General features: G+C 53.0%; 1 protein-coding gene across 2 annotated transcripts; it reads left to right on the top strand.

The window, feature by feature from the left end:
- Positions 1 to 683: 683 nt before the first annotated feature.
- RBP3 (retinol binding protein 3) lies at positions 684 to 10224 on the top strand. Of its 2 annotated transcripts, none has more exons than XM_040485664.1 (4): positions 684 to 3853; positions 6037 to 6227; positions 7746 to 7888; positions 9413 to 10224. In XM_040485664.1, the coding sequence occupies exons 1-4, from the start codon at positions 806 to 808 to the stop codon at positions 9805 to 9807; spliced, it is 3777 nt and encodes a 1258-aa protein (XP_040341598.1). In that variant the 5' UTR covers positions 684 to 805; the 3' UTR covers positions 9808 to 10224. The 2 variants fall into 2 exon arrangements, with proteins under 2 accessions (XP_040341598.1, XP_040341599.1); XM_040485665.1 differs by lacking the exon at positions 9413 to 10224 and adding an exon at positions 8068 to 8910.
- The last annotated feature ends 7180 nt before the right edge of the window (positions 10225 to 17404 follow it).

The following is a 17404-nucleotide window of genomic DNA, read 5'->3' as shown; positions in this document are numbered from 1 at the left end:
TGGATGCATTACCAAGATATAGAAAAAAGCTTCAAGCCCTGAAGTAGATGGGAGCCCCAGACTCAGCCTCTGCACTGTCTGGGCTGACTGCAGTCCCCCCAGACTTCTTCTCAATGTCCCCTTCACCCCTAAGGTGATGGGCTTCAGTAAGCTACTGAGATCTATTTCTTCAGCTCTACAGCAGAGATAATACCTACCAGGGAGAACTTATCAGCGACGGAATGCTTCCGTCTTGCCTGAAACCGTGAAATGCTTTACACATATTTTCTCACGTGATCTACACAATAAGTAAGATACTTCCCTAAGGCCACAGAGCAGTGAGTCGCGGAGCCGGGCCTCCAGTGAGCTCTACCTAATTCCAGAGGCATGGATCACCCAGTGTAGTGGGAAGATGCTATTTCCAGCAGGTTAACAGCTCTATTTTGCAAGGCTCTGGTGAAAACTGTCACCTTGTGTGAAGCATGAAGCATGGAGTCCAGCATGCGGCAGGAACTGCAAATAAACGGTGGTTATTCAGATTACTATACACAGAGACAGCATAGTAGCATGAGATCCAACATACCTTCTGGGTCAAACCACTTCGGGCCCTTCTCCCCAGTCCCCAGGGCTGATGCGCTTGAATTAGACAGGATTAAAGGCTTACTGGAGCTGGAAGCCGCACCCCAACTCCCGAGTTTAGCCCCGGACCTTCTGTCCACCTGCTGAGAAGGACGAGGGAGGAAGGCAGCCGCACAGGGCAGTGCCGTGGCCTTACGCACAGTCAAGGGAGCTTTTGCTTGGGAGCCAGCTCTCCTTCTGGATCCCCATGACGAGAGAATGGGCCCTGCTCTTGTCCATGCTGCTCTGTGGCCTGGCTGGCCCCACGCACCTGTTCCAGCCAAGCCTGGTGCTGGACATGGCCAAGGTCCTCCTGGATAACTACTGCTTCCCAGAGAACCTGATAGGGATGCAGGAAGCCATCGAGCAGGCCATCAAGAGTCGTGAGATCCTCGCCATCTCGGACCCTCAGACTCTGGCCCATGTGCTGACGACTGGGGTGCAGAGCTCCTTGAACGACCCTCGCCTGGTCATTTCATACGAGCCCAGCACCCTTGAGGCTCCCCGGCAAGCCCCAGCACTCACCAACCTCACAAAAGAGGAAATGCTTGCCCGGCTGCAGAAGGGCATCCGCCACGAGGTTCTGGAAGGCAATGTGGGCTACCTGCGTGTGGACGACATCCCAAGCCAGGAGGTGGTGAGCAAGCTGGGGGGCTTCCTGGTGGCCAGCGTCTGGAGGAAGCTCATGGGCACCTCTGCCTTGGTGCTGGACTTCCGGCACTGCACCGGGGGCCACGTTTCCGGCATCCCCTACGTCATCTCCTACCTGCACCCAGGGAACACGGTCCTGCACGTGGATACCATCTACGACCGTCCCTCCAATACGACCACTGAGATCTGGACCTTGCCCCAGGTGCTGGGAGAAAGGTACAGTGCCGACAAGGATGTGGTGGTCCTCACCAGCGGCCACACTGGGGGCGTGGCTGAGGACATCACTTACATCCTCAAGCAGATGCGCAGGGCCATCGTGGTGGGTGAGCGGACTGTGGGGGGTGCCCTGGACCTCCAGAAGCTGAGGATAGGCCAGTCTGACTTCTTCCTCACCGTGCCCGTGTCCAGGTCCCTAGGGCCCCTGGGAGGGGGCAGCCAGACATGGGAGGGCAGTGGGGTGCTGCCCTGTGTGGGGACACCAGCCGAGCAGGCCCTAGAGAAAGCCCTGGCCATCCTCAGTCTGCGCCGGGCCCTGCCAGGAGTTGTCCGGCGCCTGCAGGAGGCGCTGCAGACCTACTACACCCTGGTGGACCGTGTGCCCAGCCTGCTGCACCACCTGGCCAACATGGACTTCTCCGCAGTAGTCTCGGAGGAGGACCTGGTCACCAAACTCAACGCTGGCCTACAGACTGTGTCTGAGGACCCCAGGCTCCTGGTGCGGGCCGTGAGGGCCAAGGACGCCTCTTCTGGGCCCGAGGTTGGCGAGGACGAGCCTCAGGAGGTAGTCCCCACGGTGCCCGGAGCCGAGGCTGCCCGGCAGGCCCTGGTGGTCTCTATGTTTCAGGTGTCGGTGTTACCGGGCAACGTGGGCTACCTCCGCTTTGACAGCTTCGCCGATGCCTCCGTGCTGGAGGTGCTAAGCCCCTACATTGTGCGCCAGGTGTGGGCGCCCCTGCAGGGCACGGAGCACCTCATCGTGGACCTGCGCCAGAACCCCGGGGGGCCGTCCTCTGCTGTGCCCCTGCTACTGTCTTACTTCCAGGGCCCCGACAACGGCTCCGTGCGCCTCTTCACCACCTATGACCGCCGCACCAACATCACGCAGGAGCACTTCAGCCGCATGGAGCTGCTGGGCCGGGGCTACCCCACCCAGCGCGGCGTGTACCTGCTCACCAGCCACCGCACTGCCACCGCGGCTGAGGAGCTGGCTTTCCTCATGCAGTCGCTGGGCTGGGCCACGCTGGTGGGCGAGATCACCGCGGGCAGCCTGCTGCACACCTGTACGGTGCCCCTGCTGGAGACGCCGGAGGGTGGCCTGGTGCTCACCGTGCCCGTGCTCACCTTCATCGACAACCACGGCGAGTGCTGGTTGGGAGGTGGCGTGGTGCCCGACGCCATCGTGCTGGCCGAGGAAGCCCTGGACAGGGCCCAGGAGGTGCTGGAGTTCCACCGCAGCCTGGAGGCCCTGGTGGAGGGCACGGGGCACCTGGTCGAGGCTCACTATGCACGGCCAGAGGTCATTGGGCAGACCAGTGCCCTGCTTCGAGCCAAGCTGGCCGAGGGGGCCTACCGCACTGCCGTGGACCTGGAGTCACTGGCCTCCCAGCTCACGGCCGACCTGCAGGAGATGTCTGGGGACCACCGTCTGCTGGTGTTCCACAGCCCCGGTGAGATGGTGGCCGAGGAGGCGCCCCCCCCACCCCCTGTCGTGCCCTCCCCAGAGGAGGTCTCCTACCTCATCGAAGCCCTGTTTAAAACAGAGGTGCTACCTGGCCGGCTGGGTTACCTGCGTTTCGATGCCATGGCCGAGCTGGAGACGGTGAAGGCCATCGGGCCACAGCTGGTGCAGCTGGTGTGGCAGAGGCTGGTGGACACAGCCGCGTTGGTTGTCGACCTGCGCTACAACCCTGGTAGCTACTCCACGGCTGTGCCACTGCTTTGCTCCTACTTCTTTGAAGTGGAGCCCCGCCAGCACCTCTACTCTGTCTTTGACAGGGCGACCTCGAGGGTCACGGAAGTGTGGACGCTGCCCCAGGTGGCTGGCAAGCGCTACGGCCCCCACAAAGACCTCTACATCCTGATGAGCCACATCAGCGGGTCGGCAGCTGAGGCGTTTGCTCACACCATGCAGGACCTGCAGCGGGCCACCATCATTGGGGAGCCCACAGCTGGAGGGGCACTCTCTGTGGGCATCTACCAGGTGGGCAGCAGCCCCTTATACGCCTCCATGCCCACGCAGATGGCCCTGAGTGCCAGCACAGGCGAAGCCTGGGACCTGGCTGGGGTGGAGCCCGACATCACCGTGCCCATGAGTGAGGCCCTCTCCACAGCCCGGGACATAGTGGCCCTGCGGGCCAAGGTGCCCACTGTGCTGCAGACAACCGGGAAGCTGGTAGCCGATAACTATGCCTCCCCTGAACTGGGGGCCAAGATGGCGGCCAAACTGAGCCGTATGCAGAGCCGCTATTCAAGGGTGACCTCAGAAGGGGCCTTGGCTGAGATGCTGGGGGCCGATCTGCAGATGCTGTCCGGAGACCCACACCTGAAGACAGCCCATATCCCCGAGGATGCCAAGGACCGCATTCCTGGGATTGTGCCCATGCAGGTGAGACACAAGGGAGACTGAGCCTAGCACAGTCCCAGCAATGAGCCCACCGGTTGTCTGCACATCCAGGGCTCTGTGCACGGTGCCGGGCAATCGCTTCCAGACTCATTTTCGTGTTTAAGTTCTCATTAGTCACGTCTTTCCCTTCCTCTCATCCTGTCATCCCTTCTCCTTCTGGTGTCCCTGAGCACCTCTGTAGAGCACCCATAACCCATGAGGACTCAGTTTGAAAACCCCTGGTATAGAAGGAGTGGCACTCTTGGCGGGGTGGAAGGCAAATGTTTGCAGCACTTCTCATCATCAGTGTTGGCGGAAAGGTCAGGTCATGAGAGGTCACTATGGTTTCGTCCCCTGGAAATGCGGGGTTTGTGTTCATTCTCACCACCTGCCTGCCTCAGGGGGTTTCAGATGGAGAGAGAGGAGCAAGCAGAGGTCTTGGCCTCACAGTTGTCTCAGAGCTAAAGCATGGAGCCTAGACACAGGCTGTGGCATGGTCAGGGGTGCTGACGGTGCACAGCCTGGAGAATCATGGCAGTGGTCAGGCACCCCCTGCCTTCTCCTCCCCTCCCATGATGCAAAGCATCCGGAAGGAGCTGCACTTGGTGGGTGTGCAGTCTGGTCCAAGGGCCAGCTGGATGGGAAATTCCGAGCAAGGCTATTGTGGTCAGTATATTCAAAGCTGGCAATGGCATTTGGGGAAAACACTGAAAAGGTAAATCAAGGTTGAGGAGTTTTGCTGCTGGGTGGATGAGACAGAAGTTCTCTAGACCAGTGGCCCTGGATTCATCAAGCACTCCCATCAGCTAAGAGCTTCATCGGGAAGCAGCATTTACAACATCTCTCCATGTAGTTTATCCTCTGTGATTTTGTGGCAGAGTCACAAGTAGTCAGGGCAGCATTTGTCTCGGGGTCCCTTGATAGGAGGTCTAGGATGCAGGCAGTTCAGGTGGGAGGCCGTCTTTGAAGCAGGAGTGAGGAGGAAGGGAGAATGGGATAGGAAAGGAGGAAAAGCTGATGGGTAAGGGCATTATGGAAGCTGTTGTTTCCTAAAATTCGGATGGAACCCTAACAAGAGTGGGGAAGGCTTCCCGGAGCTGTCCATCTACAGACGGGACACAGCAGTTCCTGTCCTTCTTTGGCTAAAGGTCCCCCTGGGGACATGAACTCTCTCAAACTCTGAGACAGCTTGGAGAAGGTCCTGAAATCGAGAATGGAAAGACATAGGGGTGTGCTGGAGGCAAGGCCCTGTCAGGCGAGGGGCGGTTGTAGCAAAAATCAGAGGAGGGCCAAGGGCACCAGAAGCATCTAGTGCAGAATCATCATCCCTGTTTTACAAAAAGAGAAATGGAAACCCAGAGGGGTGCAGAGGAGTGTGACCCATGGCTGAAGAGCTTGTGACTAAGGGCAAAGCAGACCCTGGAGGCTGGGGGTCCCAGTTAACATTCCGGCCCTCAGAGCCTGTGTCCTTCTAGCAGTCTTGAAGAGAGAAGATGAGGCACAAAACATGTTGGGGGAGCCTAGAATGTGCCAGCACTGTGCTAGACTCACAGGGCCACCAGATTCCAAATCGAGGACCCACTCCTTTCCAGCATCGCCAGGATTCATGGTTTGGAATCACATATGGATTCAGCTTCTGGTTCCACCACCTACTGGCTGTGTGACCTTGGGCAAGTTACTTAATCACTCTGTGCTTCAGTGTCCTCATTGAAAGGATGGGGATGCTATAGGGTGCCCTCATAGTGATGGTAAGGGCTGCAATGTGCTCAGCACAGGGCCAAACCCCCTTCTAAAGGTTCAGGGGCCCAGGAGCTAGCTAATGTCTTCCCTCCCAGCCCTAGGGAAGAAGATGAACTCAGAACCATCAGGAGGTATCTGGTGAGGTCAGGGGAGTCAGAGTGGAGACCACGCCTGGGCCTTGCAGCTCTGGACACCGCGTTGTGGGGTTGACATGCATGAACGTTCTCTGTAAGGAGTCTGCCAACCTCATTTGGGTCCACATCCTAGGCCCACCACCCACATAACCTCCTAGGCGCTCCATCGGAAACCTTCTTCAGAAATGTTAATTCCCGCCCATACCCTCAATATCTTTCATGTATAAAGGAAAACTGTGGTGCCCGGTTTCCTGAGCTGTAACATCTGCTCCTCTGCTGACACTGAGCTGGACCCCCACCCATTTTTTTCAGATCCCTTCCCCTGAAGTCTTTGAGGACCTGATCAAGTTTTCCTTTCATACTAATGTGTTTGAGGACAACCTTGGCTACTTGAGGTTTGACACGTTTGGGGACTGTGAGCTGCTCACCCAGGTGTCAGAGCTGCTGGTGGAGCATGTTTGGAAGAAGATCGTGCACACGGATGCCATGATCATTGACATGAGGTCAGTGGCTGGGGGGGCAGAGGTCTCTGGCCAGCCAACCCAGGGGTTCTGGCGTAATCGGCCGTGGGGGACCCCAACATCGGTGATCTTTCTAAGCTCCTCAGATGATCCCAGTGTTAATTCCAGGCTGAGAATCACTGGGCTACTCCTGTGGTTTCCAAACTTGCCTGGCCATAGGACTCAGCGGAGAGAGAGGGGGAAGGGAGACTTTAAAAACAGATTCTGGGGGCTTAACGTGACCCTACTGAATCTAAAGCTCCGGGGTGAGGCCCAGTCATCTGTGTATTTGAAAGGCATCACCCCGGGTGATTCTGGTGATCAGTCACGTTTGGGACAGCTAGCTAGGCCACCACCTGCATTGTGCCTCTTATGTCATATAAAGTCAGCCCGTGACCACCCTGATCATGAGAATTGGAAAGCCAGAGTCCCCGAGAGAATTTGAGAATAAGCCACTATTGTGGCAAAAAGAATTCTTTGCATCACAGAATGGCTGGTGGAGGGACGCTTTTAGGTAGAGACCTCCCTCCTGGAGTGGGTGGAAGAACACCCACCCCCAGCGACCAGGCCCCTGCCTCCATGGACACAGGGAGGGGCAGGCTGCTCCCCCAGGATACAGAACCCCACTTTGCAGCTGCAGGAGACAGGCTGCCAGAATTGGCCAAGTCACGACTTGCTTGTCTGCAGCTCAGCTGTGGTTCTTGTCTGTCACTAGAGGGCTCCAGATCTCAGAGGCTTGTTCTCCAAAACCTCTCCCAGGGCTCTGTGGCTACATTTGTAAAAGAGGAAGTGGCCCAGCCTACAGAGTACTTCCAGACCCTTCTAACCTGAGGTTTGGAGTTTCAGACACTGACGTCAAAGGCCCTAAACCCAGCTGGGCCAACCTAGACCTTCAACCAGAAGAGAATCCTATCATATCACCAGCTCACACTTCTTATTCACAGATGAGGAGACAGGGTCCCAAAGAGTTCACATAACAGGGCAAATCCGAACGTCCTAGGACAGGCACAGGTTGTCCCCTCCCCCACTCTTCCACTCCCCATCCAGTGTGGTTCCACAACTCTGAGCACTCGGCTATACTAAGTAGCAGCTCTTTAGGAGACCTGAACAAAAATGCCCAGTGGGTCTTATGAAATTATAGAGAATGCAGCTGGGAAAGCAGTGTCCTCACAGGCAGCATGGGTGTGGAGAGCAGTCCATGGTCAGTTAATGAGGAAAATCTATCAGCAAGTTCATGACTGCAGGACTTGTCAGAGCCTTTAATGTAGTGGACACAATATGTATCACATAATGTATTAATATGTGATCAGAAAGGGCAGGTATGGCACCAGTGTTTTGAAATTTCTCAAGAGACTTGTACTCTGGGAAATGCCAACCACAGAATTCTGCAGGAGAAGGATGGGACAGGGAGGCTGCCTGGAATTAGTGTCCTCCTCAGGGCAAAGGTCCCAGGCTCCCAGAGGGGAACCGAGGGCCTCCCTGTGAGCTCTGCCCCAATGACCCCCACTTCCCTTCCCTTAGGTTCAACATCGGTGGCCCCACCTCCTCCATCTCTGCCCTGTGCTCCTACTTCTTTGATGAAGGTCCTCCAATTCTGTTGGACAAAATCTACAGCCGGCCCAACAACTCTGTCAGTGAGCTCTGGACCCACACCCGGCTCGCAGGTATGTACAGACGCTTTCCCTTTCCTGTTCTCATTCTAGAAGCTTCTGGAAAATCAGGGAAAGACAGCTTGGGTCCAGGGAAAAGTAACAGTAAATGGAATATAAAGCTCTGCATGCACTGCACTTTTACATATGATTCTTAATCCCTACAAAATGCTACCATTATGCTTATTTTCTAGATGAGCCTTGACTAGGTCGAGTCTCTTGTCTAACATCACCCAGCTAATAAGTGGAAGCGCCCAAATCTGAATGCCGGTTTCTCTAAAACCAAAATGCCCTCTGTTCTGGCCACGACAACCATCAGCATGCAAGGCACGGCAGAATTAGAAGGACCCTTGCCCTTCACCAAACCCCACAGAGTTGCTGGTGCTCATCCTCCCTGAGCTGTCAGCAGCAGCTCAGCACACCTGCCTGAATAAAGTTTGTGGTTCTGATGGGGCCTCTGCCCTGCACAGGTGCCACGCTCTGTAGAGCCAGGGCTCTCGTGGTCCCCGTCACGGGTGATAGGCTCACTCTGACTCCCTTGCTCAGCATGACAAACCAAGAAACCTGAGCTCCCATCCTACAAGGGGCTGGGAGAGCAGTGGGGGGAAGGGTGCATATGACCAGAAAAGCACCCCACAATTTTCATTTGTACACTTCCTTATCACACAAGGATTCGAGGGAGATTCCAAGGCACACATTCACAAAGACTGCAAAACGTAAATAAAAATTAGAACCGGGTGAACTGTAAATTCAAACAGTATTCAAAACCAGGAGTTACAGACTCAAATCTGCAAGAGCATGGGGTCCTAGATTGCAATGATGTCCAGTATGGGAGCCGCTTGCCACACGCAGCCACTGAGCACTGAAATGTGGCTCATATGAGTTGGGATGTGACAGGTGTAAAATATACGCCAGGTATTTTCGGGCTTTTTATGGAAAAATAAAGATGTATAATATCTCCACAATGTTACTGATTACATTTTTGAGACTAATTTGTTTTGGATATGTTGAGTTAAATAAAATATGGTTAAGATTCATGTCATCTGTGCTTTTTTTTTTTTTCTTGTTTAATGTGACTCCTAGAAAACTTGCAGCGACATCTGTGGCTCACTTTCTGGGTCACGTTGTGTTTCTATCAGACACCGTTGCCCTAGAGGGCTGTTGTCGTGAAGCCACGAGTTTGGGTCTTCCGGGAGTCCAAAGTGAAAAGAGAATCTGGCAGGTTAGGCATTCTTATGATTCATGAAGAGGAAGCACATCCTTTCCTCGGGAGAGTCAAGGCTTTTCCCGTCACTCAAAGATAAAAGTGCCAGAAGTGTGTGAAGCAGCTGTCAAGCCCTTACAAACTGGAGATGGGTGGGGCACACGCTCGTAGCCCCATTTGACACTTGCAGAACTGGGGCTCACAAAGGAATGCCCTGCATGTGGACACAAGGCCACAGAACCAAATCCCAGGCCTTCCTCTTTGCGGGTCCACACGGTACGGAGAAGGCAGGTGCCCCACAGTGCTGACTGGACTCCCCATCTTCTGTCTTCCAGGTGAACGCTACGGCTCCAAGAAGAACGTGGCCATTCTGACCAGCGCACTGACAGCCGGCGCCGCGGAGGAGTTTACCTACATCATGAAGAAGCTGGGCCGGGCTCTGGTCATCGGGGAAGTGACCAGCGGGGGCTGCCAGTCACCACAAACCTACCACGTGGATGACACTCATCTCTACATCACCATCCCCACGGCCCGCTCAGTGGGGGCTGTGGATGGCAGCTCCTGGGAAGGGGTGGGTGTGGTGCCCCACGTGGCTGTCCCTGCTGAAGGAGCCCTCACCAGAGCCAAGGAGATGCTCCAGCACACTCTGCTGAGGGCGAGGAGGAGCCCCAGGATGGGTGGGACCTCCAGGCCACACACCAAGGGCACTCCGGCACGTGGTCCTGCCTGAGGCCTCCGGGTTCAGAAAAGGGACCTGCAGAGCCCCGGTAGGCTTAGAGTTGAAGGCACCCTTGGAGTTCACCCGATGGTCTCTTCACCATTGCCAACATCTCTGAGCACACAGGGACAGGCAGCTCACCCCTCAGAGGCAACCCCCTCCATAGTAGTTATTTTGGGGAGGCGAAGTCAGATGTACCTCCTACCCATGCTTCTTAATTGCCAAGCCCTGGTCCTAGAGCAGCTCCATCCGACAGAGCTACGGACATGGGCCGCAGATTGCGGCACTCACGTCACTTTACGTTTTCTAGTAGCCACCTTCTTAAAAAGTAAAAAGAAACAGGTGATGTGTATTTTACTAGTGTGATTTATTTGCCCTACTATATCCACAGTAGTATCATTTCAGCAATATAAAAATGATTGTGAATGAGATGTTTTTGCACGGAGCCTTTGAAATCTGGTAGGTAGTCTGCACGTACAGTGCTTCTTCCCCTTCCTCACGCACATGTCTGGGGCTCAGGGGCCACCTGCGGCCGGCGGATCCCCTGTGGGACAGTGCAGGCCCAGAGGTCAGGGACCTCCACTCCCCCAGCACATTGTCCCCCTTCTGCCCTCCCTGCCTCCGCATCTTCCCCATTAAAACACCTCTCCCTCCTGCCCTGGGATCATTTCTGTCCCAGCATTCTCCTCAGGGGTGGCAGCCATCGTGCTCACCCTCGTCTCCCACTGCCCATCGCTTAGCACAGCGCCTGGTGCAGGAACGCACGTGAGTATCTGGCAGCACGTCTGTCTTCCCTTCATGTGTTCCGCCCAAGGCCTTGTTCTCTGGCTTCCGCCAGGGCCCCCAAAGTGAGCTCTGGTGTCATGCGGCACTTAGACACGCAGCATTGCTGTTTAAGGGTAGAGTGGCCCTGGGCGGTGGTCTGGGTGCCTGCCTTTCTTGGCCTAGGGCAATCTGTCACTGCACTGGCTGTGCTGACCAAGCCCACTCCTAACAGGGCAAGAAGGCTGAAGACCCCAAGATCTCCTCCAGAACCGGGCAAGCCCCAGGAGGAGACAGGAAGCCCGGGGGGTGACCTGGAGGAAGGCAGCCACTGGCTGGCCCCTGGGAGCTAGGCAACCTTACTCCACTAGAATCAACAGGGACCCAAAAGTGAGAGACCTCCAGGACTCTGCCCAAAGTCACAGTGGGGATGAAGCTGTTACAGCAAGGACATCCCCAACCCTGCCAATCAGTGCTCTCAGAGTCCCAGGCTCCAAGATGTCTGAGTGAGGGAGGATGAGGGACCGTTGCCATCTGGCCTCGCTGTCTGGTGAGTCCAGCCTGCAGCTGCCACAGGCGACTTCCCCAGGGCACCGGGCTGACCTCACTACACAGCCCTGGCTCCACCAGCCCCCTCCCCAGGCTCCAGGGAGCTGTGGAATATGGCACACCCCTGGGTCACCACCAATATCTAGGGGGTTCACCACCTGGAAAACCTTGAACCAACCCTGCTGAAGTAGGAAAGCTCTGATACAAGGCGTTCTGGGTCCTTTCCCTTCTGCTAAATTCAAGTAACACGAAGGGCATGATTGAATTCTAGCAGCATCACATATACTGGGATTTCACCTTTTTCTTCATTAGACCTATTAACATCCAGGCAGATGTGTGAGGCCCCTACATGCTTATATTCTAGGGGCTCTTTCTCCTCCCTCCTCCTTCCCGTTCGCGCCCCCCCCCCCCCCCACACACACTCATAGCTATCTGATGGTCACCTACATCAAACAATGGTTCCTCTAGGTGGTAGAACCAGGGACAATATTTGAACTCTTCTCTTTCCTTAAATCCTTATAATAAGCATGTATTATTATTTTCAAATACAGCATTCTTCCAAAAATAAAATAAGATACATTGTACCTTGAGTCCCTAACCATACCTTAGTGATCATTAGCAATTGCTGATTTTTTTCACACGGGTTTTCCTTATAGATCACTTGGATTTCTTTGATTTGCACCACTGACATTTGTTGACTGTTTAGTTTGTTTACGGTATCAGGCTAGGTGTTGTGGGGTTTGCAGATGGCAAAGGTCTCGATGGGTCTTAAATAGGGGGAGGGGTGGAGCAGCTCCTAGGGTGGGTGACAGACATACTTCTCTCTTCTGGGCTTCACAGTGCAGAGACAACCATTTTTTTAAATGGAACACCTCACGAATTTGCATATCATTCCTGTGCGGGGTCCACGCTAATCTTCTCAGTACCATAGACAGACATTTCAGTACATGTGCTGCCGGAGCGAGCACTGCACAACCATTCTTATCATTTCTGCAGGAGTCAGTGGACACTCAGTCAAGCTCAGTAATTCACAGGGGCTTACATAGGCAGCACAGCAGACATTCACCCTACTTTAGGCCAGCCAGCAAAGGCACACCCTCTGAATGTTCAGAGAATTGCTCCCCATCTGATCCTGTGGGAAACAGACTCCCTAAGAAGCAGTGAGGCATTTGGGAGCCCTGTCTGGGTGGATAGGCCAAGACAGCTACTTCCCAGCTATGGAACTCAGGGCAAGTCACTTTGCCTCTCCAGGCCTCAGTCTTCTCATATGTACAATGAGATCCACAATAGCACCTTTGGGGCTATGAAGATGAAAAAGGTTAATCCAGGGGCGCCTGGGTGGCTCAGTCGGTTGAGCGTCCGACTTCAGCTCAGGTCATGATCTCGCGGTCCGTGAGTTCGAGCTCCGCGTCGGGCTCTGGGCTGACAGCTCAGAGCCTGGAGCCTGTTTCCGATTCTGTGTCTCCCTCTCTCTCTGACCTTCCCCCATTCATGCTCTGTCTCTCTCTGTCTCAAAAATTAATAAATGTTAAAAAAAATTTATAAAAAAAAAGGGTTAATCCAGTGCCCAGACAATGTCACCTGTCACCATTTCCCCACTACCAAACTGGACACACCACAAGTTCACTTTTCCAGCTTCCCGGCAGCAGGGTACGGGCACAGGGTTCTTTCTGGGCCAATCAGAAGTTCCTATGAAGAATGTTTAATCTGTTTAAGTAAGTTGAATGGGTTTTTTAATGTTTATTTATTTATTTTGAGAGAGAGAGAGAGAGCACGCACAGAAGTGGGGGCGGGGTGGGGAACAGAGAGAGAGGGGGAGAGAGAGAATCCCAAGCAGGCTCTGCATTGTCAGCACAGAGCCTGATGTGTGGCTCGATCTCACAAACCATGAGATCGTGACCTGAGCTGATACTAAGAGTCAGACGCTTAATTGACTGAGTCACTCAGGAGCCCCAAACACATTGAATGTTTAAACAAGTGATAGCTGGGCAGCAGCAGCAGCCAGGTGCCCCATGTGCAGGGCAGCATAGCCATGCCCCTACTCAGCAGGAATGGCAGCAACATCTTCCATAGGCCACCCTGGCTGACCTTGGCTGAGGTCCTGTCCACTGTCCAGCTCAAGCCCCCAGCCTGCCCATCAAATACTGGGTGCAGCCCAGGCTCCCCTCAAGACATCCAGGCGAGGGGCAGGCGAGCTTTGAACCCACATCTGTCTGGCTCCAAAGACCCTGATGTTCCCACCATACCATGAAGAGGTCCTGGGCTCAGCCTGGGGAGAGGGTCTATAGTGGGAGAAGCAGACCCAGAGGGTCCCATGCAGACCAAAGGGAAAGGGTCAGCGTTCCTGAGCCAGCTCTCTTACACTCTTACCTCCTTGGAGACAGAAGGCTGGAGAAAAAGGAAAAGGAAAGGCTTCTCTTCTGGTGGCAGAACCAGGTGACCCACAGCTGCCTAGCAGCCTCTGTTCCGAAAGACTACAGGCCCATTTTGCTCTTGATGTCCCAGTATGAGCTCATCACCTCCACCTTCTCTCACCTTACCTGGATAAGGTCTGCTCCTGCCCCCAGGACCCCATCCTGTACACAGCTACCCCTCCCTCCTGAAATTAGGGCAGAGATCTGAGAGTGAACCCCAGCTCCCTCCTCTCTGCTCCCACCACCACTCCCACCCAGGTATCTACATAATCACCAAGACACTAAATGAGTTGTCAGAATTAATAGTTAATAGTTCATTCCCCTCTCCCTTGTTTTGGGGTCCTGGTTTGGTTCCTAAATCCCCACCACAGCCTCCTACCCCATTTCTGTGGCCCAGCCTGCAGTCAGGGCCACTGTTCTGCCATGTAACCTTCTCAGGTCCCCTCTGCTTGAGGACCCCTTCAAGGCACCACTGATCTGTGGTGAGAGGGACCGGGCCAGGCTATCCTCCCCATCTCCCAAAGGTAACCCCAGCCCACAGACAGGCTGAACCTTTACTTCACCATCAGGATCCTTGCTGGAGACTTGGCCAAAGACCCCAGTCCAGCAGAGGCCAGGGACCACACTGGAGCATGAGAGGGGAGGACCCCAGCTTTTCTCCCATCTCACTCACCTTCCTGCTTCCTATGTCCCTGCATCTGCCTACTCAGCCCGTCACATGGCCAATGGTCATGTTTGTGTGTCAGTGAGGGCCTTGGTTATCCACACAGCTTTAGTGCAATGAGAGAACATGACTCAGAAAAAAAGGATGCACACCAAATTACTTGTGGGCGAAGAAGCCTGCCTAGGAGATCCCCACTGGAGGGCGCCTGTCTCACATTTCCTGGGTTCCATAGGATTAACTGCCACCTGGCCTAAGGACCTCCTTGCTTCCTTGCTGATGAGAGAGGCTGGAAGTGAAAATAGCCTGCTAATCCAAGCGGCTTAGAAATAGCGAGGGTATCAGAGGCCACTGGCTTCCTGTCTCCTACCCCAGGACAACACAAGATGACCAGGGAAGAAGATGTTAAATTTAAGGAACCCCAACCCTCCTTCCAGAATGTACTGCCTCTCAACCCCCACTAAAAATTAGTGTCTGAAAATCCCTAAGAAGTGGTACAAATCAAAGCCTATTGGAGAATATTTTTAAAATAGAAGTTTTTTTCCTATGGGATCTATCTCTTATGATATGATTTTTAGTCCTCTCTCAAGACTTCTTCTCCAAACAAAATAAACAAATTATACAATTAACCAGGGTGTGTAAAGCCCTCTCTGAAGAGAAGTGGCCTGCAGGGGAGGTCTGTAGCCTCCAGAGGGAGCCAAGAACCTTCCAAGGAAAGGGAGGATGCAAAATTTGCCTTGGAACAACTGGTGAATTTCTCCCATATGTGAGGGGTTCTCTTATTGTGCCCAGAAGAATAGGGCCAGGCCCAGCACCCAGCCTCTTCCAAGTCTGGATGCATAACGGAGTCAGGGGTTTCCACTGCTGGTCATTTCTCCCCCTCCCCCACCCCCTCCCCACTAATGTGCTTCCTTAAATCCATGTTATTCTGGGCATTGGTTTTTTAAAAACTGAATCACCAATTTCACATACAGTCCTGATTTTCAACCTCTCTTGAGGCCTGCATTCAGCCTGGCGCTAAAGAGCCTTCACCATAGACAAAAGAGCTCTAGATGTCAGGTCCAACCTCCCTCCTCTACCCTCCCTTTCCCTAAGCTCAGTGGACTTCACTCCTGTTCATTAATTATACAGTCTAATTATACAGTTATTTGACTAGGATACCCTGTCTTCAAGGTCTAAGATTCAGGAAGGGGCCAGAAGTTGAAATCCAGGATACCAGACTTGTTAAAGTTTCACTTCTCTTCCAGATAAAAGCAGGTGGCGGGGGGAGGGTTGGGGGAGTGGGAGAGGAGGCAGATTTTAGTTAAAATTGAGAACTAAAATGGACCTGAATTCCGAATGTCTTATTTTAGCCTCATTAGCACATGTTGGGGTCTCTTAAAAAGCTTATTTGAATGGCTGCTGCTTGGGAGATTTCTATACATACATTGCTGGGGCACCTGGGTGGCTCAGTCGGCTAAGTGTCCAACTTAGGCTCAGGTCGTGATCTCATGGTTCGTGGGTTTGAGACCCACATCGGGCTGTCTACTGTCAGGCCCTGTGCTGACAGCTTGGAGCCTGGAGCCTGCTTTGGATTCTGTGTCTCCCTCTCTCTCTTTCTCTCTCTCTGCCCCTCCCCCACTTGCACTCTGTCCCTCTCTCAAAAATAAACATTCAAAAAAAAAAAAGGTATACATTGCCATTTTCCCAGCCACTATAAGGTATTTTCCCTAGCCTATTCCAAGAAATTAGCCAAGACTTTCTGAGCATTGACTCAATAGTTTTTGTGTGACATGCCTAATGACAACATTGGCAGAAAATCATCAAGGCCCAAGATCCTGGAAGAGGTGGAGGAGAGAAGACTGAACACATTGGAGGACAGAGGCAAAGACACCTCTGTATGGGGAGGTGCAGTATGGGGAGACCGCATGAAGCTAAGAGAGATTACCTTCTTAGGTGGGGCATGTTGTGGAACTTTCTGCAAACTTGAAAGACAGGGGAGGAATTTGAAAATAACAGATTGCATATCCTACCAGAACCTACAGGATCAGGGTACAGAGCAGATTAAATTAGATATAGAGAATTTAAGAAATGTGGCAATTCTTACTCCAGAATTATAGAGGAAAATTCTTACCTGCTGATGTGATGTTTTGTGGCAACATCACCAGCCAAACTCTTAACTAGTATGGAAAGTGGCAGAGGGACCTTGGGCAAAGTCATGATTAAAAGTGACTACTCTCCAATATGGCTGGAAGGGCAGGAGAGAAGAAGGGATGAGACAGGATTTGACGGCCAAGGGGACTTTGGGAACCCAGTCTGGTGATAAGTAGGAGCTGCCACATTAATCAACTGCAAAGTCTTCACCTCCATAAGTCATCTTGGAGTTTGTCAATTTAAATGGCTGCAAAGCACCTCGCATGTCCATCCGTTTTTATTAAAATGAATTCCATCTTACAAAGTTGAGTTGGGAGAAGATGTTCTGTTATGCTTCTTCATAACTTTTATTTGATTAACTTTTTTTTTTTTTTCAAAATGTCTCCCTTGCTTGAAAATGACACGGTTGCTGTTAGTAGTAATTCTGTGTGCGGCCACAGGCAATGTTCTTAGAGGCATGCGGGCGGGTCAGGGAAGATGCCTGGACTGGCATTTCAGGGGTCCTAGCCTTGACCTCACCACCACTCGCCCTGCATCACTTTGCAGATCAGCTCACCAGTGGACCTCAGTGCTCACCCCTATACACTGGAAGGATGGACTGGAAGTCTAGAGTCCCTTTCCATTTTAAATTTCTATTCGGTCTTAAGTGCACTTATGGCTTTAAAAAGGGAGTTCACAGAAATACGGACCAATCCAATAAGCCAGAAGAGGATGGCTGTGCACACCATTTGACAGATGTCAAAACACTATGAGCAGCTGGCTCAGGGTTTGTCAGGGGCGAGACTAGATCTAGGCATCTCATTCATGCATGCAACAAAAGTCTGTTGAACAACTACTATGTGCCTTCATTGTCCTTCCTGCTGGGGATACAGCAGTGAACAAAACAGCAAAAATCTCTTGTGGAGCTTAGGTTCTAGTAACAGGAGAGACGCTGCAAATAACACAAATCAGAAAACTCGTGTAGCAATCAAGATATAGAGAAGTGCTAAGAAAAGGGTGATAGGAAATGTGGGAGTGTATGCAGGCTGCAAGTTTAAATTCCAGAAGGGGTCAATGCCTGGTCCTAAACCCTACTTTTTAAACCATCCAT

Source organism: Herpailurus yagouaroundi, unplaced genomic scaffold, assembly GCF_014898765.1.
Source record: "Herpailurus yagouaroundi ecotype Mexico unplaced genomic scaffold, PumYag 163, whole genome shotgun sequence".
Taxonomy (NCBI): domain Eukaryota; kingdom Metazoa; phylum Chordata; class Mammalia; order Carnivora; family Felidae; genus Herpailurus; species Herpailurus yagouaroundi.
The sequence above is the reverse complement of the archived record's forward strand: the minus strand, read 5'-3'. Positions and strand labels throughout refer to the sequence as shown.

What these genes read in the sequence shown, in the direction of transcription:
- RBP3 (XM_040485664.1), top strand. Translation starts at nt 806, where the DNA reads ATGACGAGAGAATGGGCCCTGCTCTTGTCCATGCTGCTCTGTGGCCTG. An exon ending in GCCATGATCATTGACATGAG is followed by an intron (nt 6,228 to 7,745) that starts GTCAGTGGCTGG and finishes CCCTTCCCTTAG; the next exon opens with GTTCAACATCGGTGGCCCCA. An exon ending in GACCCACACCCGGCTCGCAG is followed by an intron (nt 7,889 to 9,412) that starts GTATGTACAGAC and finishes TCTGTCTTCCAG; the next exon opens with GTGAACGCTACGGCTCCAAG.